The sequence below is a fragment of the Falco rusticolus genome, chromosome 9 (assembly GCF_015220075.1).
Source record: "Falco rusticolus isolate bFalRus1 chromosome 9, bFalRus1.pri, whole genome shotgun sequence".
Lineage (NCBI taxonomy): Eukaryota > Metazoa > Chordata > Aves > Falconiformes > Falconidae > Falco > Falco rusticolus.
Window position 1 is genome coordinate 11,270,725 of NC_051195.1, and position 27,761 is coordinate 11,298,485.

At 38.2% G+C, this 27,761-nt stretch overlaps 2 protein-coding genes across 4 annotated transcripts in view; one reads left to right on the forward strand and one right to left on the reverse strand.

Annotated features, from left to right (window-relative positions):
* TSPAN14 (tetraspanin 14) overlaps nucleotides 1–13,206 on the forward strand; it is a 41,723-nt gene extending 28,517 nt beyond the window's left edge. For both annotated transcript variants that reach the window (XM_037399411.1, XM_037399412.1), the window contains 6 exons: nucleotides 1,220–1,366; nucleotides 2,207–2,377; nucleotides 5,133–5,258; nucleotides 6,918–6,962; nucleotides 7,386–7,505; nucleotides 9,346–13,206. In XM_037399411.1, the coding sequence (XP_037255308.1) occupies nucleotides 1,220–1,366; nucleotides 2,207–2,377; nucleotides 5,133–5,258; nucleotides 6,918–6,962; nucleotides 7,386–7,505; nucleotides 9,346–9,417 (681 nt within the window). In that variant the 3' untranslated portion in view covers nucleotides 9,418–13,206. The remainder of the gene's footprint in view (nucleotides 1–1,219; nucleotides 1,367–2,206; nucleotides 2,378–5,132; nucleotides 5,259–6,917; nucleotides 6,963–7,385; nucleotides 7,506–9,345) is intronic.
* Nucleotides 13,207–13,983: 777 nt separating this feature from the next.
* LOC119153243 (rap1 GTPase-GDP dissociation stimulator 1-like) overlaps nucleotides 13,984–27,761 on the reverse strand; it is a 34,493-nt gene continuing 20,715 nt past the window's right edge. For both annotated transcript variants that reach the window (XM_037399410.1, XM_037399409.1), the window contains 6 exons: nucleotides 24,575–24,709; nucleotides 21,296–21,421; nucleotides 18,467–18,606; nucleotides 17,911–18,037; nucleotides 16,732–16,860; nucleotides 13,984–15,492 (listed from right to left, as the gene is read on the reverse strand). In XM_037399410.1, the coding sequence (XP_037255307.1) occupies nucleotides 15,359–15,492; nucleotides 16,732–16,860; nucleotides 17,911–18,037; nucleotides 18,467–18,606; nucleotides 21,296–21,421; nucleotides 24,575–24,709 (791 nt within the window). In that variant the 3' untranslated portion in view covers nucleotides 13,984–15,358. The remainder of the gene's footprint in view (nucleotides 15,493–16,731; nucleotides 16,861–17,910; nucleotides 18,038–18,466; nucleotides 18,607–21,295; nucleotides 21,422–24,574; nucleotides 24,710–27,761) is intronic.

Consider the following 27,761-nt stretch of genomic DNA (forward strand, 5'->3'; position numbering starts at 1 on the left):
ATACAAAGTGATAGGGATTTTTCCAAGGTATTCTTTTAGCATGTGTATTCTTTGCACTTCAGCACAAATACCTGAGTAGCAAGATGAGAATTTACATTCCTTTGACTGCTTGTATTGATTACTTCGAGTCTTTCTTATATCTTCCTCTTACACTAAACATAGTTAGCTTCAGAATGTACTTTACAAAGGAAAAAAAAAAGTAAACATACTCTATTTATTTATTACAAAGCATATTGTACTGTGGTGTTTTTGCTACTTCTGTTTTAAAGGGAAAGTATTCCCTTATTAAAATGTTCTGTTTGTTGATGATGTGTATGACAAACAGACTATTGCAAGGCTGCATGGATGTCCCTACAAGTTGTTCTTGTTAACTTTAAGAGTTTCAGCTGTTTGTTCCTTCTGTCTTCTGCATGTTGCATCTTGTTCTTGCACATTAGATGAGAAGCTTGTGTTATATGTATTTGATGGAATTTTAATGGTAGCTGGTATATAAAAATTTCTTTAAAACCTAATCTAGAAATAAGAGCTTCACTGTATTAACATTACATTTACATAGAATTTCTGTCCTAAGTTCTAGGCAGACAAGCTTAATAGGCAAGATTATGCCAAGATAAGTTGTGCCTCTGGATAGTTTTTTTTTTTTTAAAAAAAAAAGGTGCTGCTAAACTGGGAAAATTGCAACTATCTAATAGGGAATAGATAACCTCTTTTGGTGTAAGAATTTTATCTGGGGTGAAAGGGGAGTATGTAGACTATACTTCTCCCAACTCTTGCAAAAATACGGGATGATTCCTAAGACTATTCAGCACTAGAAAGGGTATAACTAAAACAATGAGAGGAAAAATCATCTTCCCTTGAAAACCAAACCAAGATTGTTTCCCTCGAAGTTTCACCCATATCCATGTCTCTCCCTTTCTGCCACTTAAACATGAGGACTGGAAAAATTCCTTAGCATTTTTTAAGAGACTGGAATTGGAGTGCCCTTCTTATTGATGTACTTCAAGTTAATATAGAGCATAAATTCTTTTGCCTTAAAACTAGAAGAGTATTCAGTAATAGTACTTAGCTTTTGGCATCATCTTGTGAAAGCTTGTTTGACAAATAGACCTAGGAGAATGTTGCAACAGATTCATCTGGAATCATGGACATCCAGAAGGAATGTTAAATGGAAAATGCTTTTAAGTGTTCACCTTTCTCTGTTACCCTGTTTCTCTTTCAGGGTGTATTGTCTGATCTGACGAAGGTGACTGGTCTTCATGGTCTGGACCCAGTGGTTCTTGTCTTACTGGTGGGAATAGTGATGTTTACATTGGGATTTGCTGGTTGTGTAGGGGCACTGAGAGAAAACATCTGCCTTCTGAAGTTTGTAAGTACCATCATTATATAACTGGACTGTTAGGTTTGTGAAAGCAGGGAACAATGGGTGAAGAACTAGTATCAAACCCAGATAATTAATTTATACAGTTTGGTTTGTTACAATATATATGGTAAACTTACCATTACTCAAAGGCTTTTCAGGGGAGTATTAAAAGCAGTGTAGGTTCAAACCTTTGTATGTTTTCCCCTTTCTGGAAAACATGCCTTCCTTTCTCATTCATTCTGCTATACAGTGATGTTATAGTATATATACTGGAATCTAACATTGTGTATGTAAGATACCAAATATGGTGTTCTGGAACATGTAGTCAGTAAAGAATCATGGAGAGGAGACGATATAGTGGTTTAGGAAGAACAAAATCTCTTACACTTTAAAATTTCTTCTAAATGTTTGGTGGACAAAACTTGGACTTTGGTGTGAAATCTTCTTAAATGGCTCTTGTGGTACTGAGGCTTCTTTTTGGCTTTAGATCTGAAAACAGTGGAGCTGGACAAAAAATTATAAAACTAGAAACAATCCAAGAGGTAACATCAAGACTACTTTGGCCCTGTGTTTTGCACGTTCTTGCTTATTATTATTTTCAGTGCTGTGCATAATGACTGTGGTATGGCGCTTATTTTAGCGTCAAGTTCAGGTGACCAAATCAAAAAGATAACTCTACTACTTTTGGGGTTTCTTTATGTTGTATTCTCGTTTAACGGGCTGTGTTCTTATGGTATCTGTACTGAATGAGAATCTTAACCTAATTCTCTGTTTCTGGTGGAGCTGAAGTAGGGATGCACTCAAAATGAATGGATATTTCCTAATTGGGACTTTTTTTTTTTACAGTTCTGTGGAGCTATTGTGTTTATATTCCTGCTGGAGCTGGCAGTGGCAGTTTTGGCTTTCCTGTTCCAGGACTGGGTGAGGGACAGGGTCAAGGAGTTCTTTGAGAATAACATTAAATCCTACCGCGACGATATTGACCTCCAGAACCTCATTGATTCGCTACAGAAAATTGTAAGTTTATATCCTGTCACTTTTCATGCATTCTAGGAGAATACGTAGATTTGGAAGTTTTCCTTTTTGAAATAAATTTATCATATTCTACAATATGAATAGATATTTTATATAATAATATATACACATCTGTGTATATATTATACACATTTAATAGTGTCATGTTACAGATGTGCTGTTTTGCTCTTTCTGCATTGAAAGCATCACGGAGGCAATATATTCTAAGACACAGTGCTGTTCTGACTGTAAATGTGGAAGCTCTGCCAAGCATCTGTCTGCCTTTTGACCTTCTTGACTTGTTCCCCTGCTCTGATCAGTGTTGCACCAGTTTAAGTGAAGTGAGCAATAAAAATAGCCTGAAAAAATTGTGCAATGGAACTGGTAGTCTGCACTGTTATTTTAAGAGGCACTGCAGTCTTGTTCAGGGATGCAGCACAGGGCCTTTTGTCTTTGGAGATGTACCTCATCTTGAAGCAAAAGAGGATTTTCGTTAACTGGGAAAGGCTAGTCTCTAGTCAGTTAGTTGTCAAAAAAGGATGAAATAATTTTATGCTCCTCTGTACCTAAAAGCGTTCAGTTGCCAGACGATAGTGATGTACACCAGGAGATGACAAGACTTGTTCTCGTAAGGGCCTGATGGTTTTCATTCAATCAGCTGCTTTTGTAATCATGCCCAGGAAACAACCAGTGAGTGTGACTCTTCTGATTTTTATTTATTTGTGTGTGGTTAAAAAAATACATATGGAGAGAAACAGAGTACTCATGTGAGTACTTCACAAAGAGGTAAAATATTTGTCTCCTTCAATTTTTTTTTTTTTTTCCTTTTATGGAAGAAGGTTGGTTTTGTCTGTTTCATCTGCTAGAAGATCATGTTTAAAAATCACAGCTCAGTTTGATAGCAAAGCGCATTTTAGAGTGATTACTGGTTTGGTCGGCTGTATATTACCAGCAGCTTAACTGTTTTGTTCATTCAGTCTTGTACACATTGATAGGAAAGCATCCTCTAAGCTGCCTGGATGGATTTCAGTGCTGCTTTGCCTTAGCTTTTGGTAAGGTAGGGCTTCTCCTGGCCATGACCAACACCAGTAATTCTCTCAGTGTTGTCTACTCAGTTGTTGCTCTTTCTATCTAGTTTCAGTATAGTCAGCCAGGCCAATATGCTAAGCTGATTTACAGTTGAACTCCAGTTAAATACTTTTTCAATGAAAGTAAAAGGCTGAGCTTACTAAAAGGAGATCACTAGCCAGGTTAACAAGCTAATAGAACACAAAAAGGAAAAAACCAGAAAAATGTGAGTCAGCCTGTTGTTGATCCGTACCTGAAAGTACTGAGGAAGGAGGGGAAGTATGCAGTGGGGATTAGCAAGGGTGGTTCTGCAAGGGCTGAACAACAAGGTGCAGCAGTGTGTTCAAATGCCTCACTGAAGCCTGTCTTTAAAGGAGCTGTGCTCCTTAGGCTGACTTGCTCTGTTCGCAGTGTGTGCCTTAGGACCCGAAGGGCTTTTTGTAGGCAGCTCCTTGCTCTGGCTAATTATATTACTTTCAGGCCTGAAAGTGCATGACCTCATAGTCTCTTCCTTACTAAAATAGATTAGCCTGTTAAGTGCTTGTATGGCCTTTTACTAAGGTTTAGGTGTGTGAGGGAGGAGGGACTAGGAAGGCAAAAATGAACCTCTTTTGCTTTTTCTGGTAAATGAATTAGTGACTTAATATAATTTTTCTTTTCTTGGCGTTTTTTTCTGTTCTGACCGTTCTGTTCAGCACTCTCATCATATTTCCTGTGGGAACTGTGCAAACAGTTCTGCTCTCTGTTTGCATCTGTGTCTGTCCCAACTTGGTAATTTTCTGAATCCATTTACTGACTTCAGGTTTTGGTGGACTTGCAGGCAGTTTAATACAAGGTGCAGTGTATTATACTACTTCCTTTTTTGGAGATTGGCAGCGGGCATAGGAGAGAGGTTAGAGATATCCCGAAAGGATGGGACTTCATGTACCAGGAAAATCTCTGTGATGGTATAACATTTCAAGAACTCACGTTACAGGGAAAGATTTGCACCCTTAAATACTCAGGCCAGTAGACTGCAAAGCATAACTTAATAAGAAATTAGCTTTTATTATTTCCAGGAATTGAACATTCCTTGAAAGGTTGGGATTTCTCCAACCTGCAATTATGATAATTACCTTATGCTGTTTAGGTCAAGAAACTTATGTGAAATACTTATGCAGCTGACTGACCTTTGCACTAGTGAGACTTCACTAGTTATTTCACTTGGATATGAAAATCTTTTCATTCAGAAGAAAGCAAGTATATTCATAAATGTCTGGATCCAGTTTTTAGAAGAAGTAAACAAGAAGAAAACTTGTTGACATGAATATTTAAGGATGGAGTCAAAGAAACATTCTTCGCAGTTGTTCTGGTTTTTTGTTGACTTGGGAGATAATGGGGCACAAAGCATTTGTATAAACTGTTTTGTTGCAGCATTTATAGATGTACATCTAGCAGTTACATCTAAAGTGATAACTTATGATTTCGCTTGTCATGCTGACACATATTTAGAGTAGTATGCCAAATGTATTGCTTTGATTTCATAAAGCTGCAGTATTGTTTGCTCTTTTTTTTTTTCCCCACTCTGCCATTAATTCTTCACACTCTTAAAGTGAAGGTCATGAATGAATGCCATTCCAGAGATTTAGTTTAATGTATAAATTGTCTCTAACATACCCCCAAATGCCAAGTGTGTGTTTATCTGTTGCAGAACCATTGCTGTGGTGCCCAGGGTCCAGATGACTGGGACTTTAACATATACTTCAACTGCAGCAGTGAAAGCAAAAGTCGTGAGAAGTGTGGCGTTCCTTTTTCCTGTTGTATACCTGATCCTGCTGTAAGTTGTTTCCTGGCTTTGTATTGATGTGATGTTGTTGGAGAGTTATGAAAGGAAGGAATTCCTGAATAAGGTGTGATGACTAGGGCTTTAAAAGGTCTCCTAGGTGATCAAAAATTACTCTTGTACAGACAAACTCTTTTCATGTTTCTGCTCCATCCTTTTTAGAGTCCAGATGCGGTAACCTGTTACACAGCTGAAAATGTATTGTCATCAGGTATTCAAGCTATTTTTGTATGGCTTGAGTCTGCAAGTATTGGTGACTGTTACTTTTTTTTTTATTCCCAATGTATTGTTTACTTGAATTCCTGACCTCTTATTTAGCTTGTAGGGATCTGAGAGTGCTGTCTAAGCTCTGTCCTTGCCCCAGTTAGAATTAATGTTACACCATCTCTCTGACAGATAAGTAGGAATAACTGCATTTGCTGATGATTTTTTTTTTTTTTTTTTTAATCGGCAACTAATAAAGTGCGCATGCAGAAACTCAGTTTGAACCAATTCTGTTTCTGGCAAGATTTAGGTGCTTATTGGTTAGATCTGTTTACTAAACTAGGAATCTGACCCTTTCACTGGAAGCAAAAACGTGGAGGTAGGAACTAACATAAATGCTTTATAGTATTAGTGGGAATAGTTCTAGTTCTAAATGAGTCCAGCAGTCCTTGTGTGGTGCAGATAGCCATTGGCAGGTTGTACTATGGCTTTTGCTTGTCTTGGAAGTGAGCCAAGGAAAAACTTTGACAAGGAATTATTCAGTGTTCGCATTCCCCAGTAATTATTTTCTACTTTAATTTGGAGCAGTACTATTCCACTACAACTTTCTCGTGCTGTATTTAAGGAGACATAAGCACATGTAAATCTTTTAATATGAGATTCTGCTCTTAGTATTTCTATATAACTCACTATGCCTTGTGTATATTATGCTGTAATTGTGCAATACATACGTTTTCATAAGTCTTACACAGAGAAAACAAAAAATGTCTTAAAAGGAATGTCTTTGCATCTTTGGAGATATATACTGTCATTGTGTTGTGTAGGGTTGTGATCTAGAAGGTGTTTATGATCTTCCTACGTGGGATCTGCAACTGGAGTGTTTTGTCTTCAAGTCTAGGTGTATCTTGGTGCTTGGCTTTGCGTGAGCTTCAGCTGTTGACTGAGGGGGCTCAAATGGCTTGCAGCTGTTACTTGTTTTAACTGATTGGGATAGCAAGTTGTATACCGCTTGAAATGATGGAGTTGTAAGGCATGTTTTTGCACAGCAGGTTTAAATAAATCAGCCTGATACCTTTATTGTTACCTCAATGTTTAGGTGTTATGTGAAATAGCTAACATGAAACTGATCTTGGAAATGCAGATGTCTTATCTGTATGCTGCCAGTACAGCTGCTGTGCTTCATGCTAAAAAGTCATTGCTAGTTGAAAGCGAAACGGTAGAAGCAGCTGGGATTTCTGTTGGAGGATGCTTTCCTGGTAGTATACACCTCTGCATTGTAATTACTTTTCTTGTGTTCTGCTAGTGCTTTGCTGAGTATTAGTAAAAAAGCTTCTTAAAGTGGTTGGCTCTGACAGTCTTGATGTGTTAATCTAAAAGAGAAAAATTTCCTGTGAACATAAGTGACTAGAATTCATTTGACTTAAAATAATATTTTTTTTTCCTTTGCAGCAAAAAGTTGTGAATACACAGTGTGGCTATGATGTCAGGAAGAAGGTAAGCTGCTGGGATCTTGCTGTTTGTCATGTTCTATGCCTGCATAGGCAAAACTATAAAAACGGTGGAATTGCTGTCAGCTTAAAACTCTGTGAACCAGTTGGCAGTGCTATATCATACTACGAGTGGAGTGGTAGAGATTTTCCTTTGTTTGAAGTAAACATACTGTGGGAGAGTGGAGAAAACAAGTGATGGAATGGAGAAAGGGAAAGGTGTGTTACAAAAAGGGGTAGGACTTGCATTTCAAATGTTATTAGTTATAATAGTCTTAACTCTGAATTGTGTTATCTGCCAATTCTAAAATATTCTATTAGGATTTGCAGGAAGATGCTAACATCCATGTCCAACATTCCCTGGTTTAATCTGGGCATACATTTATTTCTGAAGTTTGGTTAAATTCTTGTTCTTCCTCTCCACATTCAGAGCAAGAGTCAATGGGATGATCAGATTTTTGTCAAAGGATGTATTCTTGCACTTGAAGCTTGGTTACCCCGAAATATCTACATTGTTGCAGGTGTCTTCATAGCTATCTCACTGCTCCAGGTTAGTTGTTTTTGTTATGCTACCCTGAAAAAAGTTTCAAGTTTGCAGATGCAGACCTGCTGAAGTTTAAAGTAGTCATGGGGAGAGGTAGAGTAAATATTTTGACACTGGGATTTTTTTATGTATGAGAATAATATGGTAAAAAAACCCTATAGGGACGTGGGGATTCTAGAGTGAAAGTATCTGATATCAACTAATTGAATTCTGTTGAAATTATGTTCCTCAAAGCAATGAAGGCTATTATAAAAATATATCACGATTACAATATATGCACTAATGATGATTGTGATGTATATTGTAATATATTAATATAGCAATATGCCAATATATGATGATGATATAAAATAATGTGATATCATAATATTTCTTACGTTTCAGTATACTGTGAGGGAGGGGAGATCTTCTGATTATCTAATCCAGTAGATCTGAACTACAGCCTTCTGTCAAAAATGTAAAATGACTAAAATACAGTTCTGTCCTTCATGCTAACATTACCACTCAGCTGGCTGCGTTAACATGTAGCACACTGCTAAAAAAACCCAAAACTCAACAACAAAACAACAAAAAAACCCGAAAACCAAACCACCCAAAACAAACAAAAGAAACCCAAAAACCAAATGCTGAGAATGGAAGAGTAGGGACACTGGTGAACAGGTTGCAAATGTGATATTAGCAGAATCAGATGAAGGAGTTGCTGTGATTTCTTCTAGTACCTTGTTTTGTTGTTGGTACATCAAAAAAAATATAAAGTATACCAGATTACTACTTTTGAGGTGGATCCTGCTTTCATTGTGGCAGTTGCTTACACATGCCTAAGTTTCTTTGCTACAGTACTGCTTCACTTTGGTGGGAAATAAAATTGTAAATGTTCTGTAGAATGTATTTCCCATTTAACTGAAAATAGTTGCAGGTAGAGTACTGGCAAAATACTTTTTCCCAGCCATGGCAGTGCTGCCCTCTATTGCTTGGCTTTTGATATTTTATCACCATCTAGTGATGGTGCTTCCACGGCTCGAGAGCTGCTGTCCTGAGAACACCACTTTCTGCTAGGAAGGCACTCAAGATATGAAGTCTAATCTTTTGGCGGCATGTTGACAACAACTTGATTTTGTTGTTGTTCTTGTCCTGAGTCTCTGTGAAGCCACTTTCAGTTGCTTATATTTTCAAATTGGCTCTTTCTTGTGGATTAAACTATTTCATGGTGAGACTGAGAGTTAGACATAACCTGACTCCTTCTAAAACAAATCTTCTGGCTTTTCTGAAGCTTCACCCCAGTCTTTTGTTTTTCCAAGAATGTTTCATGAAATGTGCTGAGTTGTGAATTTATCTTCAACTGGTAAAGGAAGATTCCCCTGAGAACTTGAGTGAACATTGGAATTGCAAACTTAAATGTCTCAGAATAATCTGGAACTTTTTTCACTACTGTTTCTGACAAGAATTTCATTTTAGTACAGGCAGTTGTGCATTATGCATGTATTTAAAAAAAAAGATCAGAAAATTGAGTGGATTATCCAAAGTTGTGGAATGAACGCAAATGCCTGATTTGTAACTTTAGCAATAGGTGTGTTACAAGATTCAGACTTGAAGTGGATTTCTTCCAGCTCTAAGGTACCTAGAAGCTTATTATTTTGAATGCTTCTGAAGTGTTATGTGAAAGCACCTTTTTCTCATGAGTTTTATTTGCTGCAAGATTCTGCTGCCTTTACTGTTTAGTAATAGCCATGCTTTGATGGATGATCCTGGCTATGAAATGATACCTGAATCTACAAACAAACATCTGGCAGACTGGTAGGTTATAAGTGTTTCATCTCACAAATGGTTATTTTTTTTGTCTTTTTAGATTTTTGGGATTTTCCTAGCCAGGACGTTGATTTCTGATATTGAAGCTGTAAAGGCAGGTAATGCCTTCTGAATATAAAAGCAGACACATGTTGCAAAAAAAGTGTATTTTACGGTTATCGGTCGGACACCAAGGTAGAAGAAATGCACAGACCATGAAATAATCCTGTTACTAAAAGTCTTATGTGGATTTTACCCTGCTTATGCTTTTTTGTTGGAAGCTGGTACAGAAGAAAACCAACCCTGTACACACACACCTGCCTACCTTTTTTCTAATGAGACAACTTGATGCACCAGCATTGATCTCTGAGGAAGAAATGGAATTTCCCAAGACATTGGTGGAACAGATTTTAAAGGTTGTTGCAAGGAGATGTGAAACTGCTGTAAATCCTTTCCTTGAAGGATTACTGTGAAGATTGTTCTGTTTTCACTCCCAACTGGCATCAATCTCAATGTAATCTTTTCAGAAGGCGTGCTGATTTCTTCATGATCTTGAAATATTTTTAATCTCTACAGTAGAGTCATGCAGTCATTTTTTGGCAAGATATCCAGCAATGTAATTGTCATGATATTGGAAATTGGAGGGAAAAAAAGTCACAAATTATCTGGTTCTCTAATTGGTTTTCAGTTGTACAGAAACAGTGATAGTTCTGTTTGGCTGGGAAAAATGTGATGTCTTGGGAGCAGGAACTTGTGCTCAGCATCAGAACTTGAGTAAACAATGCTGTTTGAAAATGGAAGCCTTTTCTCAAGAGGGGAAAAATCTTGACTATCTGTAGCGCTGTGTGTTAGAAATCTCCATTTAAGGCAAGGGGGTGTAAATCTCTGATGCTGTTTCATGTCAAAAAAATGTAAATATTCTTTATTTATAGAAGAAAAAACTCTTTAACGATACTTAGCTTTTTATTGATCAGAAATACCTTTTACAAGTGCTGTCTGCAGAAATTTCAAAATGCAGCTTGTTTCAGTTGGTAGCAAGCATGCTGTGCTAGCTGTTGACAGTTTTGCTTTTCCTCTGGTTTCTCTCAACTGCTGTATTGATCTTCACAAGTCCTAACTGCTAATATCAGGATTGATGAAAAACATTTAAATTAGTCATTGATCCCTATTGAAATCGCCATTTGATGAGGAAATACACATTTAGTGAAAGATTAGTAGTTGCTGAATGTTTAAATCTTCTGTAAAGCTATTGAATCATCAGTTCTGCTTGCATTCAGATACCTGGTTCAAATGCCCGTCACAATGTGGTGAACCAGAATGACTTCTTCACAGTCATCTTCTGCACCAAACTGAACTACTCCTGCTGAAGTGATTATTTTTTTTTAATATTTTTTTTATTTTTTATTGGAAGAAATCTAAACTCTCTTTCTTCCTGCCCTCCCTTCTTGGGGATTCAGTAGATGGATCTGTATGTAGTTCAGTAAGAGTTCCAGACTACTTTAAAAGGCTTTGGCATAGTATGTTTAGCTATAAGGTAGAAGTAATAAAAGCGCAGAGTTCTTGGAAGTAGTTGTAGCTGTCAGTTTTACTGTGGGGCATACAACTAACATTGTTTGCTGCTTCCAGTGACACCACTTTCTTCAGGGAGAGCAGGTTAATTTACAGTGCCTAACATAGTGTAAATTTTAGAAAAGTATATATTTTTACTATGATATTTTACTACATGTAGTCTGCCTGAAGGATTTAATACTTCTATTTCCAAAATATATGGCTTTCTTGGGAAGCTAAACTTCTAAATATCTCTCTACTGTCCTTTTTTCTATTATGCATGTATTAATGAATGTTTCACTGGCAAAAGCAAATCAACAGTAAGAATCTTTTTGTCTGTATTGGTTGTCGAGACATCCTTCTGGCTTTTAATCTGAGCAGCACTTCACAGACAATGCTGTACGTCTCATGTGTACTTTAATTCAGCTTTCATAGTCCTTTTTCTGGCCAGTGATTGAGGCACAACAGGAAGGAAAAGGAAGCTTCTCTAAGGATGGCTGATTTCCTTACAGTAGAGAGAGAGCAGTCTGCTGTTACTCATTTGAAAACCTGAAAGTAAAATCGCTGGAAGTGCACTGTGATTATTTTTTCTTTTGTTTTAGCTTGGATATACAACAAGGAAACAATAGCAGTAAATCACTGAGGGGAGATCAAGTGACATTTCTTCTGTAGAGTCTTGAATTTGAGGTTTTTATTACTTATTTGTTGAATCTAATGCATTAGGAGCAGCCAAAAATTTCCTGCTGTTACTGCTACTTTTTAAGCAGTGAAGAAGTGTCCAGCAACCTTTGCTCTAAATTTTGGTGCTTGAAACTTTACAACACCTCATCAACCAACTAAAGTGTAATGGTTTTGTGTAATAATCTGATGTATGTAAAATAGGGGAAGGAAGTTTTTGTAACTTTTTATTTGTAAAACATTGCATTGACAATTGCATCTAGGGAGTACTTTTCCCTTTGCCACTTTCTGACACAGAAAGCTCCTAATACTGGGAAGTAATTTCAGCAGTTGGTGAGAATCATCATGGTGTCAAAGATACCTGTGGAGTTTGTACACTGAAATGAGCTGCTGCTGAGCCAGTGTCATGGATCAGGATTCCAGTGTCTGCAAGTCTTGCCAAGTTGCCTGAAGACAAATGAATACTTGGTTTCTTCTTGAAGTACTGTTTGTATGCAAAACAGAATTTAATTGAAGTGTTGTCTTTCCACAGCTTGTTTGTACTGGCTTTGGCCACTGTTGACACCAGCTTTGTATCAATGCTGCAGTTATTTGGAACTGAATTCAAGAGAGCAACTTCAGCCTATTTGAGGATCTTTAAATTCATGGGGTGATTTGTTTTTTGGTTTTGTTTTTGGTTTTTTTTTTTTAACCCCACTGTGGATGAACTGCTCTGTGCTTATTCAGTATCACTTTTAAAACCCTAGGGCTCTATACTGGTTTACTCTTAGATGTCTTGAAGTGCACCCCAACTGGTGGCACACATGGCTGGTATAATTTCAGACTTGGAATGGGAATACTTTCTTACCACGTTCTTGTTAGTTGTATTTAGCACCTTCTCTGTGGACCTGCAATGACTTCATGGCTAAAGATCTAGGCTATGGTTTAAAAGTCTTGTCAGCAGAAGCAGTTGGGTGTGAGCTTGCCTCTAAAACCTCGAAGGAGAAGCAATTCAATGATCTCGCCCAGAGAGGTTTGAAAAATTGTTGATGTCTAGATTTCAGTGGTTGCATTTGGAACAACTCCACAAACACTACAATGGAAACAGGGTTTTTAATGATGTCAAAGATGAGATCAGACATGAATAACTAGACTGAGAGAAGGAAACTTTTCAGTGTGATCACTTTTATTTCTCAGAAATGAGCACAATTTATTTCTGTGAAACAATGTATTTATTTGTCAGTATGTTTGACAGTGCAACTGCCCTTTTGTTTCTGTTAATATACCTGCATTTGGACACAGTTTCCCTGTATGTGAAGATGAGGGAGGACGATGAATATAAGCACTGAAAAAATTGCCATGACCAAAGGAGCTTTGGTTGCCTCCTGAAGACCTGAATACTTCCTCCAAAGGGGCCTTTAGTTTTGGTGACCCTCATACAGTGCCATGTGGATAGACTTGTACCTCTGGTCCATTCAGGTTGATGTGGCAGTTGGCTTATGTGTAGAATTGCCTTGTTTTTTGTCTCCCCATTGCACCCGTTCCTCTTCCTTCCCCCTAATGCCTGTGGGTTATCATGCAGCTTGAACATGGTGTAGCCAGTGGAAGGGGAAGCTCTGTCTCCTCTTCTGAGATGGCTTTTTTGAGTGACTTTCAGTATTTTTTTTTTTTCTCAAGCCTTAAGTTTGATTGATTAAATAAAATTTAATGTTTTGTATGCCTGGAGTTTGATTTCTAAGATTTCTTGCTTCTAGTCATTAGTATTTCCTTCTGTACAGTTTAGGCTGGCTACTGAGACTGCAGTTTGTGGATAACTACAGAAATGGTAAAGATCTGCCGGTGCTCATGTGTATGTTTTGCCAAAACTAATTCTTGATTATTTTTTTTTCCAGTCTGGGCTGCTGAATAATAGGGTAACACTGGTGCTTTTCTTTCCATTGTTAATGGAAAGCCAAACAAGTGAGGAGTTGCAGAATGGTGTACAGAAGTTATTAAATATGTAGACACCTAAAAAGTTAGCACTGCTGTTTGCACTTTGACTGCTATTATCCACAGTTATTGCTCTTGTGATTTGCGCAGTCTATGCTTTGTCATTTCTGAGCAATGTTCCTGAAATTGCTCTTTAAGAGTGCAGAAGGGAACTTCCAGATTAGAAGATGAGGCTTGCAGAAATAGGCTTGTGTCTGCTTCTTTGGCCATTTTAACATTTCTTCAATGCATTAAAACCTGATTTTAGTTTTGATAAGGTCAGAGAGACATTTAACCAATAGATAATTACTGTATTTGAATAATGCAATATCCAGAATTGGATACTCTAGAATATTAAGACTGGATCATTTCTGCTAACAATGACTTCGCTTGAATGTGGCTATTTGGTGTGTATCTATAGAACTTGTAATAGATCCTGGTCTGTCTCATACTAATGCCTGTTTAGGCACAACCCCAGATCTCATTTTGAAGTTGAGATTGTTGGAAGCTGTGCTGATTTTGACACCCCTATCACTGTGTGCTTTAAACTAGAGAAGATTGCGTGTGGTTCATCTCAGGTTTTTTTGTTGTGTGTGTGTGTGTGTTGTTTTTTTTTTTTTTCTTCTCCTACAATGTGGTCAAAGCTTGCTTGGGTGGTTTTATGAAATTCCTCTTTCTCAAGAGTACTCCTCAAGGTGATATTTGGTGGCAAATGTGGTGAGCTAAATGGTGTTAACAAATTTTGCAAGTGGGAAAGCTTTTGCACTTTTGCAGGCATAAGCCAGTTAAACTCAAATTGTTCGAGTACAGGAGGCCTTGTTGACTTTTAAATATTCCCTGCTTTGTAATAATTTTTGAAGGTCAATACTCTCTGTTGTTGTTTTCTCAATAACTTTTACTGCTGGCTCAAAAGAGTAATTGTTACTTAGCTCTTCAGCATCTACCACTACATTTTTACTTTGATCTCCTACCTCTTGGCAGTGGGACTCTGCAACATGCTTGCAATGGCTTCAGGAAGTTCCCATAAGAACAGGTTGTGCAATAGATCCCGTTAGCTTTTTTTGTCAAGTGACCATTTTTAAATAAGAAAAGTTTGTGTAGAAATGTTCAGAGGCATTTTTCATACTACAGTTTTTTAATTTTTAAAGTTAAACCTAGGTTTTCTTACTGGAGATAACTTAATGAAATGCCAGCTGCCTCCAAATCTTCACATGTCCGCTTTGTAATTTGTAACTGTCGTTAATTTCTATCTTGTCCAAGCACTGTATGGAGGTTGACTGCAGTTTCTTGTAAACTTTGCTTCTACTGAGTGTCATTCAGCATTACAATAGCTGCAACTTTGAAAAGAACAAGACTGTGACCTCAGATATTTAGGAATATAGCTTGTGACACTAGTGGGTAAAAACTTGGACGTGAGTTTTAAAATTGGCAGTTGAAGGGGGAATTGGTTTACATTTAGTTTTGTGGCAGTGTGCAGAGATTGGATTGGTGGCAATTAGCCCTTTGCATTGTTTAAGCTACAGCTCTCACTAATCTAAAACCCCATTGTTTCAGGTTGCATAATATAATGTATAAAATGTATTTACACGAGCGGTAATTGCCTGATGCTTCTCATGTGATGTTTAAGACCACTTGCTTGACAGCCCTCATTCCTACTGCCACGTGTTAGTAGCTCAGTGAAGAGCAGCAGTGATACAAGCATCTGTAGGCCAAATAGATGAGCAAATGACTTTTTCTTTTTTTTTTTTTGTATGTGTAGCTTTAAAAGCAGGAACTGTACCTGGGCTTGGTAGTGTTGGTTATGTGGCAGCATGACAAATGCAAGGTAGGGTTGACTAAGCTGGCATTTTATTGCATTTGCAGCAGCAGCAGTGCAGGGTTGCAATGAGGAAGAAGGGAGGCTAGTGGGGTGTCTCTCCTCTCAAAACCTGTAATGTTGTGACAGCTTCCTTGACTACATTTGCATTGCTGTGACTGCAGAGTTGTTCGAGGGTTTCTTTAATCTTGTCCTCTTCTATTTCTTGTCTCAGATCACCTGAATTGGAGATGAAATGGTGACTTTTAGTGATGTGCCATGGCATAGTGACTCCCAATAACTGCTGTAAGATAAGTTTGGAGTGCTTGCTGTTTAAAATGAACTGCTTTAATTTAAACAAATTTCTCTCAATAGATACCCTTTCAGCCATTGAAAGTCTTGAACCAGTTAAGATGTTGTTTTCTCCTGTTTGACTTCCAAGAAGTGACTGAACAGAGGAAAAGTACTTTGGTGAAAATATAATATAGGACAAGTTCCAGCATTCTTTTGCCTGTAGGCTTTCTGTTAGCCTTTCATATTAATAAGACACAACTCCTAATGTTAGTCTATAAAGTACTATGTATATGGACCTCTGGAAGAAGTCTTAAATCACATTAATTGTGTCAATACTCTGTGGTAGCACTGAAGGATGCAAATGCTTATTCCTATTCCAATATCTGAATGGCTACAGGGAAAAAATAGAGTACTACAAAATCCAGCTTGTCTGCCAATATAAGGTAGCTCCAGGATTTGAAAAGCAGCTCCCTGTGTGGCAGATCCTTGCTTGAGCACAATCATTATTTTCAACTTATATGATATATATATTAAGATGTGAGAAAATGGCATGAGGTCTTTGGACTCCTGGTTTCAGGGTGTTTTTTTCAGTTAGTGCCACATATCCAGGATGAGTCTGATCTTGCTTGAAGCATTTTAAGTCTGCCCTAACCATGGAGTGAGAATCTGAAAGCATATCCTTCATACGTTTTACTAAAAGTTGCTGTGCAAAGACAGCATTGCTAAACCCGCTGTTTTATCTCGGCTTCTAGTTTACTTACAGCATAGGGAGAACAAATGCATGCCTGCCTGTGGAAGATAACACAGACTCTTTATTTCTTTGAACACAAAAATACTGGGGTACATACAGGACCTGGGACTGCCAGACACTTGTGCATGGTGAATTTGGACAAAGATGCCTTTATTCCAAGGCTCTAATTCTGCTGTTTCATGACTTGATTATGCCACTGACTCACTGGAATAAAGCCTTTCTTTTTTTATTCAGCTGATGGTTTAATCAACTTTCCAAAAACAAAGAAGCTACTTGACTGGGATTTTTGGTGATCAATAAAGAATGAACCTCTTGAATATCTTTTACTACTCACTGACTGTAACATCACAAGCAGCACATTTTGGTAACAGAAAACACTTGTCTTTGCCACAAACTCCCATCTTTTCATCACAGACAACTTAAAATTATGTTACCTGAATTAAGAAGACTGCACAAAAGACCCATTGAATTATATTTCACCTCAGGACTTGTATTATCATCTTGTAGAAGTTTGTGTAAGCTTTGAACTAACTGTGATTCTTTAAAAGATTCTTCAAGGGTTTCTGAAAAATAAGTAAACAAATACATGAGCTGTTACCTGAGAAGAAGCTAGAAAGTGAACATGCTTGCTTTTTTTTAAATAAAATCCCTGACTGGCCTTATTTCAAATTGGCTTTACGCTGATGTCTTGGGCATCTGTTTTCTGTACTGGAGAATTACTGTATTTTCTGTAGTGTTTCTTTGCTGGCCTCATTCTGGAAGACAGAACATGTATACTATAGACTGTATAAAATAACCTCATCATAGATAAAACTTTGTGATGATCAGTGCTGGAAGAGTTGGTTCACATTAGTTACCCAACTGAGTTTGAGAGCTTTATTGGTGGACCAAGCAGTGAAATGGGTGCTTTACTGTCTTGCTTTGTTGGTACAAGAAATTGCAAGTTGATAGTTCTTTTCAATTTATCTCTTGATGTATGTAGATTTGTGGTGAAAATCTTTATTGTAATAAATTGAGACCCATTTTCAAACGTGATCAGTCATACATGGGAAAAAAAAAAAAACCTGGGAAAAAATTATACTCAATCTCTGAAAATAAGCCCAGTAAAAGTAGCTAGAACCTTCAGTTTTTCACTTTTTTCATTTGCAGCTTCTTATAAGGCCCTTTTATCTGTGTTTCTGCTTTGTCTCTTGCATTCAATTATCTGTCTTCTGAAGATTATTTCCTCCACTTTTAGGCTTCACTGACTATTCAAGTCCAGAGTTTATCCTTAATTTTGTGTTCATTTAGACTTTTTCATCTCTTTCTCTAGTCTTTCATCTTTACTTCTGCGCTTTGTGTGTGTAGGTTTCTAGCATCGTACCATGCAACTTAAGGTTGTCCCTGTCCAGACAGCTTGATCATTTGACTCTACCCTAAATCTTCAGGCAATTCTTGAAGCCTGTTGCTTTTGTGATCTTCTGGATGGCTGACCTTTATTTCATGCTGAAGAGCTAAATCTAGACAAGAAATACGCTTTATCTTCCATGTTATGTAGAATTAACAGCATGACAGAGTTTCTTTGTAACTGAAGATCTTGCATAGCTCTAATACTTTTAGCAGAAAAAAAATACCTAAATCGATTGCAGATGCTATTGCCAAGGCATTCAGAGCCTCATTCTGCATGGCAGCGTGTTTACTTGTTGTCATGGAAACCAGATGCTTCACTCCTTGCGCCTCCTGGATGGCTCTGACCACTTCCTGTTAAAGCAAAGGTAAAATATCACAGACGGAAATCTTTACAAATAAAATAGAATGAAGAGAGAAATGAGATTATACTCTTCAGCCTTTGAAGAGATGGAAAATTATTTGCCTGGTGCAATGCAAATTGATGATATTTGGAGACTAGAGATAACATTGCTTTTGGCGTTGATCATTCATGTCTGCTTAGAGGTGGTCTGTTTTGGAATATCAATACTTACAATTATGAATGTGCATATCTATAAGAAAAATACGTGTTTTGTCTTGGTATTGAGGCAGACTAGGGGAGGTTTTACTGTGAACTTTCATGTTTTTAACAATAAAGCTGTGTGTGCTGTTTAACACTGCACACCTAGCTGTATCAACAAGCTTTAAAAAGATTTGAGAAAGATAGAAAGTAGAAACATATCAGACCAATAGTAGTCATACTTGGGATCTGTTGTGATGCATGATGGATGCCAGCAGCCGATTTGCTTCTCCATGAATGCCGGTGTGGTCGTTGGCATCGCACCACTGCACAAGTCTGTTGAGCAGCATGGGGTCTTGGCCCAAGATTTCAGCTGCGTCGGCTGAGGAGAAAAGCATCATCAGGAGACATTCAAAATTAGACCTTGCAATGTTTCTGTCAAAGAATTGTGAGTATAGAACTCGGTATGCTTTAAAAGCTGTAACTAAAGTGTTGGGCTTTTAAGGGATCTTAGAGATCTTAACCTGAGGAATGCTAGTTGTGTTAGGTCTATCAGAAGACCTTACTTTGCTCTTTACCTCCAAGAGCTGCCCTATCTAAGGGGCTGCTGGAGCAGGGCTTGAAATGAACAGCTTCATATCTTTGAAAGCAGATATTCTGTTGCTATACTGAAGTCTTCATGACGAGTGTCCCTTTCCTGTTTGGTTTCTTGCATTTGCTCTTTGAGCCCTGCACAAATGTAATCATGGGCTCCTCGGAGCCTGTTCTGGTTGAGTGCTCTTGGTAGTGGTAATAATTACTGTTGGTAGCAGGTGGGAAGCTAAGTCTTGGTACAGAATTGCAGCATGTCTGTAATTGCATGTCTCAAGAATGTGTGGTGAACTGTGTATTGGGCATCATCAACATTTCCCAGTGTTTGGAGGAGCCTTATAATTAGGACTCCTGAAACACAAGGGAATGCAATCTTAAAACTCGCTAGAAGTATTAATCTGTGGCTGACATCTGGAAAAACCCTCACTAGATTTAACTTTTTCTAAGAAGTGGAACTCTAGTGATATGCTATGGTTTAAATCTTGTTGCTGTTAAGGGAGACTACTCCCCAAAATCTTAAAAGTTCAACAGCAGAAGGGATTTAAGTCGTGCTCTTTAAATATTGCATCAGTCTCACACATGGTTCTGTGTGAATCTTATTGCAGTTTAATAATGCATCTTTAAAGTGCTGTGGATCAAAAGTGACTAACTGTTGGAAAGTGATTTCCTAAGCCAAAGAAAAATGCAGTTAAGGGTGCTGAAGGCTGACATACTCTATTTTAACCAAATATGTTAAGCAAGGGTTCAGTCCGGAGAAAATCCTGGTAGACGCTGCTTCAGTGATTTCAGTTAGTTGATTCTGTTCAGTACTTAAGACTGAAATTCTACATCTTGATTCAACTGGAATTTTCTTCTAAGTGAGGAGTACTAGGAGAAAGATAAGAAAGTAGTAATGTGCAAAACTTAATGTGCCTTTTTGTAGGAACTGAGTGTTCGCCCATTTGGCTTTGAGCACAAACGAGCTGGTTTTGTAAACTGCCAAAGTGCTGGTTCCATGTGTTCCGTTTGATCGTGAACTGAGGATATAAATGCACAGCACTTCCAGTTAGGCAACAGATGTAGCAACTGAGAGGCAAGAGTAGTCACCAGACAGATGCTAACTTTGGGTGTAGAAATACCCTGTTTGCAAAATTACACTGTGGCTGCAAGAATTAATTCAAATTTAGGGGTCTCATGTAGTTATTTGTAATTAAGGGGTTTTCTTGTTGACTTAATTTTGGTCATATTGAGTCCTGTCCCATGTCCGCCCCCTACCTCTTGGTGCTGGAGGACCAGAGCAGATGAGCATGAAATGTGCATTGGGTGCTCCAAAGGAGGAAAGGTGTGGTAGAGGCCTTCATGGGAAGTGTACATTCCCTGAGAAGGGCTATAAAGGGTCTGTGAGCTTTTCCCAATCTTTCTGCTTTTCCAATCTCTTTAAATAGTTCCAGGCCTGAAAGAAAGTAACCGGGGAGATCCCTGCTTTTGGAAGCAAATTCAGAAAGGGAAAAATGTGGGGGAAAGTCTGCGTGGTTTTAAGATACTGGGAAGTTTTGTGTCTCAGAGCTTTGCTGAAGCAAAGACTTGAGGAAGAACCACCATTAACACATGGAACGGAAGGGATAGTTTTAGCTGATAGGGGCATCACCCTGGTCCTGTTTGTAGCTTAGTTGAACATCTTTGTTTTGAGTTGAGTTACTTGTTGTCGCAGAACCACCTGCATATTACCTCCTTTTGTTTCTGGGTCAGATGTTACATAGATGTTACATGTTAGTCTGAGGAGATTACGGTAATCCAGTTAAATACAGTAAGCTGGAACTTGTAAGAGGGTGGTGAGTGGAACCTCAGCCTGAGGCTTGTTCAGCAAAAGCACCCTGAAGCAGTCTCATAGGGACTTCCTGATGTCTACCAGCAATAGAGCTCTTTGAGATAAAATCTAATTAGTTATTCTTAACAGGAACAGGAGGACCTTTTAATTTACAAAACACCAGATTTGAATGAACTGTGTGCATGATCTGAAAGTCCTTTGCCCGTTGAAGTGCACAAATTCTTTTGCTCAGAAGCAAAACAGTGGATTTTCTCCTGCCTCTCTCCATCCCAGCTCCCTGTGATTGTTTCATATTCTCCTTTTTTTTTTTTTTTTTCCTGTTGATTTGCTTTCCTGTGACTTGGCACTGCAAAGCCTCAGCCTGACTCTTTTTCCATCAAACTCATGCCTTGCTGGTGTATCTCTGGTAGAAAACACTTTTGGTTTAGGCCTTTGCCGTTTTTCACTGGCTACTGCAGACTCTTCCATTTAGTTTGTTTCTCATCTGTCTGTGAGGGTGCCTGGGTCAGTATGGAAGGCTTGCAGCCCCTAGCAATCATCTCTGTTGGAACCTCTCCAGGCTGAATGGAATTAGGTTAGCGGGACACTTAGCCTGTAATCTCCTTCACATCCGTTGTATTGCAGGAGGAGGGGAGCATGTAGTTGACATCATGAAACATTGGCAATTCCTTACCTTGACCATCTGCTAACATCCGTAGTGTCCCAAGAAGTTTAAGCTGCACAGGAGGCACCTCTGATCTTAGAAGTACCTGAATCCGTTCTGCCACACCTTCCTCTAGCACTTGAACCTTGTTAACAACTAGAAAATGGAAAAAAGAATGTGAATGTGAAGCTCAGTGACTACACATGTGAAAAATGTAGATAGGACATAACTGTTGTTCAGAATTTTATGCTCTGTTATGCTCTTAGCAAAAGGTCTAACATGTTAGAGAAATTGGAAATGAAGTTAGGACTACCAAACTGTTTAGGCTCCTTCTGAGCTAAAAACTTCCTAGGAATTGCTGTTACTATACTCTGGTTACTTTTGATCTCAGCTATGCCCTGAACGAAGTACTTAAGAGGATAAGCACAGCATTGTTTCTCTTTGTTTTTCTAGTTGTAATAGATTATCCATCTACTCACCCACTCACATGAGCAAGGCTTTCCTGTGCTTGCTCATTTTAACTGAACTAGGTGGCAGAAGTCATTTACGTAACTATTTCCTGAGAATGAATTTTGGTTTCATATTTGAGCTTACTGATCCCCTGTTGTTCACGCCTTTGTTTCTGTACTTCCCTCTCCTAATTCTTGCATCTTTCCTCCAGTTGTTAATGCAGTAATCCCTGGTGATAATCAGAAGCTTGTCTGGAAAGAATCCTAATGCTTCTTAACTGGGCTACCGAAAGCCGCTTCCTCCAGAGGAATTTTCCTCCCATCTTCTTCATGTCCTGTTGTTTAGGTTTTGGTTTGTTGGGTTTTTTTTGAGGGGGTGGGGTGGTGGCATGGCAGTGAAATTAGGGAGATAACTGTTCTATCTCTTCCTCCTATTGGGCAAATTGGGAAGTAGACACTGTTAAGTAAATTGCTCTTAATGTCCTTGACTGGTTCCATTCACTTAGAGCAGCATAACGACTTTTTTCAATTCTTTTATAAGCACCTATTCTCTTTTAAGATTGCTCTTGAATTGAAGACTTCCCCTGTGTACCTTTGTAAGTATTAGCCCATATTTAATTTAATTTTATGATTTATTTGGATTTGCACTCAGTCTTTTTTTTGTTTGGTGTTCGGGTTTTTTTCCAGGTAGCAGACTATATTGTTGAAAGTGATAGAATTTCTGTATCTATAGAGCAATGTATTATCATGAAGGAATGTCTTACAGCTTCCCTGTTATGAAATTTTTATCAATTGATGAGCAAAAGTGTGGTGCAGAAATAGCATTTTAAGTGCCTACATTGCCTACATACTTAGAAAGATCTAAACTAGTTTGTAACACACTTGAACAGAACAAATAACCAAAATAGACTCCATATTGATACATTGATATTTTATAATTCAGAGCTTAGCCTTTGCAAGTACAGCTGCAAAGAACATGAAGATGTACTGGTAACTCTGTAACAGGCAATGATAGAGGGATGAAGTTGTAGGCCGCAACCACATTTTTCTGGAGTTCTGGGACCTATCATCTATGCAGATCATCTGCATTCATTGCTTTGTTAAGGAGTTCCCAAGGAATGCTTGGGCTTGGCACTACAAAAAGCAGACCTTAGTATTTGTTGAGGAATGCGTTCTGTTTTGAGTTAGAATGTGATCATCTCTGCTTGTTTTCAAGGGAAACTACATCAAAATTATTATCTTTCAAATGAGATTAATAGGTTTCTTTGCTCCTTGTAATCATTGAATCCTATTGTACACATTACAGGAGGGAAGTCAATGAGAACTAAGTGGGAGCCCATGCCTAGGCTTATAGAAAAAAAAAATCCTTCTTTTCATTCTAATAAAATTAGTCACATTTTGCCTACAAAACTACTCTCCAAGTTTCAGCTGGATGGCTTTCTGTGATTTTTCATGATTCTGTGATTATCTTCTAACAGCTCTATGTTAGGTTGTAATTGATGTAAGGTAGCTAGCATGCATGGTCAAGAAGCTGTATACTCTTAGCACCAAAAAGCAATTTGCACAGGCCTCTGTGTGCTGATGTGGATGGTGGTAGAACATCTCTTCACAGAAAAATAAAATACACATAGAAGCAGTGAGGGGCTTATGGTGTGAACGTTTATGAAAATACTGAGTAGAAAGATGTGACTGGCTATTGTGATCCAAAGGATGTGATGATCCTGTAAGCCAAACTAAATAAATTACTTGAAAGCATATAAAAAAACAGTTGAAAGCAATAAGTGAAGTTCTGAGGAGAGCTACCTGCAAGAAGAAATGAGTGTAACAGGCTTTAAAAGGAAGTAGCGGAGGCTAAGTAGCAACTAGTACATTCTGGGGCTCTCACTGTTCAAAGCAATGATTATAGCACACAAATTCAAGTTTTTGTTTTCACAAAATAATTTTGCTGTCACGCTCTTCTCTAGGGTACTGTAGAGCTGTGTAAGGACTGCGTTGCAGGGTAACGTACCGTTAAGTCTCTAGCAAAATGTGTCTGGCCTTTACATGGAAGCAGTAAATTTGCAATAAGAAGCAGCATAACTTTCTGACCTGTATTAACAAAATATCACAAGAGTAAAATCGTAGAATAGTTTGGATTGGAAGGAACCTTTTAAAGCTCATCCAGTCCAGCCCCCTTGCAATGAACAGGGACATCTTCAACTAGGTCAGGTTGCTCAGAGCTCCATCCAACCTGGTATTCTTGAATGTTTCCAGGGATGGGGTGTCTACCACCTCTCTGGGCAACCTGTGCCAGTGTCTCACCACCCTCATCATAAAAAATTTCTTCCTTATGTAGTCTAAATCTACCTCTTTCAGTTTAAAACCATTACCCCTTGTCCTGTCACAACAGATCCTGCTAAAAAGTCTGTCCCCATCTTTCTTACATGCCCCCTTTTAAGTACTGTAGTTTTTAAGCGTGTTACAAAAGCCAAATAATCAATGAATATTGGCTTTATAGGAGAGGAGCAGGTTGAGGAAATCCCTTCCAGTTGTGATGTGATAGCTCCACCCCATACACTGTAGTTTAAACTATAAACCTTATTCTGAATTTTTGTCTTGAACTGCTGTATACTGTTAATATGACAACATTTCATCAGCGGCCAATGAGATCACACTTTATTATATTTATACCTTTTATGTAGATGAGAAGTCCTGATGAATTATTCAAATATATATGTCTCTACAGGGGGAAAAATGGTCAATTGCCCCTCAAAATACAAAGAACTGGAGTTGGTGACTTGGACAGAGCTGCACACATCTCCATTACATGACCTGTCTTTACAAAGAATTACAGTAAGTCAGTTGTCTTCAAACTCTGTACCTGGTATAGCAAGGTTTCGAAGTGCGCTGAGTGCAGCATGTTGAACAGAGATGTCCCCACTCTCTACATGCTTCTCCAAAAGATCTAGAAGCTGATCTATGACTCCCAGCTGTACCATTCGTACACAGTTGCCATCTGAAGAAAGAGGCAAAACCAAGCAGGTGAGCGAGATAAGAAACAGTGATAGACATTAATCATGCAGATTGAGAGCTTGAAGAATTCTTGCCTTGACTTTTCATGTCTTGATAAGATGGACACTGTAGCTTTTGCATTGTTTTTTACAACAACTCGAGAGATAAGTGGGCATCAGCCACTTGTGAACTGATGCTGAGACACCGTCTAGTAAAGCTTAGCTTGAGAGAGCTTTTTAGGGACAGTCACTGTCAAATTCAGGCCCATGTGTTTTCCCATCAATTTCTTCCTCAGTGCTGCTTTACTTTCCACTATATATGTAGTGGAATACTGGTGGCATTTTCCGTTTCTCCACAGGATAGCCTTAATAATCCAGTTTTGCTATTCTACTCATTTAAGAGACTCTTGTGAGACCAAGGATCTTATCTAGCAAGGTGAGTGAGTGATTACTAGTTTTGTACTGCTGTTAATTCTTGTATTAATCAAATTTTTTTTCATTAACTAATCGTAAAAAGAATTTGGCCTAGGCTTTTCTTACCTGTTTTGAGAAACCCACTTTCTGAAATGAGAAGTTTTATTGTGTTGCACTCGTATGAAGCTAGGAAAATGAGTTGACTTAGAGAGTTCTGATCTATTTAATGCTGGTGAAAGTGATTTTTATGTTCCAAAGAACTACCATTTTTCCCAGTACGTGCTCTGCACTGTTTTGTCAACATATGTCTGTATCTTTCCCCCTGCCCAAGAACTTGATCTGCAGGGGTAACAGCCCTTTTGGTATCAGGAGGCATCTTAGCTCACCTTGATAGGAAATGAGAAAGCATTCTCCTAAAGAGCAAAAGAAAACCCTCCATATTACAGTTTGCAGCCTTCCTGAAGGAAGTGTTTTGAAGATGCCATCTGTCAAATATTTTCCTGTATTTTATTTTATGCAATTTATTATGCCTCAAATGGAGCGTTTTCCTGACACTGGCCATTTCCATATTGCTGTGCTGTTACCATGTGGGCGCTGTTTGTTAAAATGTGGCAAAAAAGTGTGAATGCTATATAGGAAGATCACATCTTCACCTGGAGTAAACAATTATCCATGTACCTATACAGACTTTGTGCAAATACAGAATCTGGCCAAAAGTAGCTTTAAGTGCTTCTCATGGTACTAACTGCTGTATGCCTGAGATGCACAGGCTTCTAAATTTTGTGTGTATACCACTTGAAAATGGGTCTAGTAATTTTAATGCCTTTGGTTTGAATATTATTTCTACCCCAAAGTAACAAACTCCTGAGTTGTCTTTTGAACTAATGCCTACTATTCCTTTAATCTCATAGCATTTCTGTTGTTAGCATATTTTTCCCATATATTACTGCATATGTTAAGTAAGAATTTGTCAAATGTTCATACAATCGAAGTGGATATTTTCATGATAGAACTGTAACTGAAATAGTTTGAACTCTGATCATGCAAAAATCTTTCTATAGTAATTTATGCTTATGTTTTCTAAAGCTGATGGGTTTGCTTGTGATTCTTCAGATGCTCTGTTGCCTGGTCCTAATCTTTAGAGATGAAAGTATATGGAAGAAATCACCCAGTCCTCTTTAGGAACAGGTTTTCTAGGAATAAATAATCTCTTTTGGTGTGACAAAATTCTACAGGCAAAATATTTTGATCTTCATGTAGACTAACCTTAACTGAACTTAATTTCTCTTCTCCCCCCACCTTTCAAACCAAAGAATGGTAGAGCATTTTTTTCTCTTGTAGTAAAGTGAGAATAGGCAGAAGCCATTAGTGGTTGCCTTGCTTTGATGGTCACAGAGCTCCAAACTGGTGTTCCCTCCTATGGATTTTTGCTTGTATAACAGCAGAACCTTGAATGTAATGGCTCATAGTTAAAGTCTGGTAGGAACAACCACTTTCATAGCTCAAAAGCTGTCTGTCGTCTTTTCACTGCCTCAGAAGACATATGATGTCGAGATCAGATTTCCATAGGATTTTTTTCCTCTTAGATTAAGGCCTGTGCATACATCAGTGGCGTATATGGGGGCCTGAGAGCAATTACTCACTTTTTCCACATGAACATATAATGGGGTTGTGGGGGAGGTGGAGGGAGAAGAGCGACAGGCAAAGCAAGCCATTCAGCTGAATACATTGAAGATAGCCAGTTTAAAGGCACCGAGGGCATGTCTCTGGCCTTTGTGGAACCATGGTGCACAGTGGGTGATTCAGAGCAAGGTATAAGACAAGGAAGAAAGGATGGGAGTGGGAAGGTGGAGAGCATGTATGATAGCTTGCTCTAAAAACAAGCAAAAAGCCCCCAACAAATAAAAAAAATGTCCAGATGCATTAGACTGACTAGCTAAATATTGAGACAGATGTGAGGGAATCTTCTATGATAACTAAGCACATATTAATGCAGAAAGTTGAGCAATGTTGAAAAAGTTCCTTTTTGTTAATTGAGTTTGAACCCAGTACAGTAGCTATCTGTGAGAAAGGACAGAAAACATGGTGGGGTATTGTCTGGTGACTGATTCGGCACAGCATGCCTTCCAGGAATCTGTGTTTCTCTCCACATAGTATTAAGGCTCATTGCTTCCTATAATTGGAAAGTGTAAAAGATGAAATGACTTATCTTGAGATTTCTTTTTTCCCCTGATTTGTCTGAATAACCCTCCCTTCCTAAAGGTGACTTAAAATCTAAAACATCAATAACTGTGTGTTGTTTGTGGGTTTTTTTTGTTTCTAACAAATATTTGCTGTGAAACATTCCTAGAGTCTCGCCTCTAATAATATGTGATTGGGGGGGGGGGGGGGGGGGGGCGGGGGGAGAACAAACAACAAAAAACAACACAAAACAAAAAAAAAAACCAACGCAAAACCGCAAAACTCGCATGCCTAACTACCTCATTTTTCAGTATTATGTCCTTCAAACTGCTTCAATATCATTAGCATCTGTAACTTAAAGGTATGCGCATCTGCAGAAAAGCAAGAATGTTACCATTTCAGAGCCAGGTAGCAGTGAAACCTAATAGCATTGTTTTTTTTTCTCCACTCACAAACACTGGC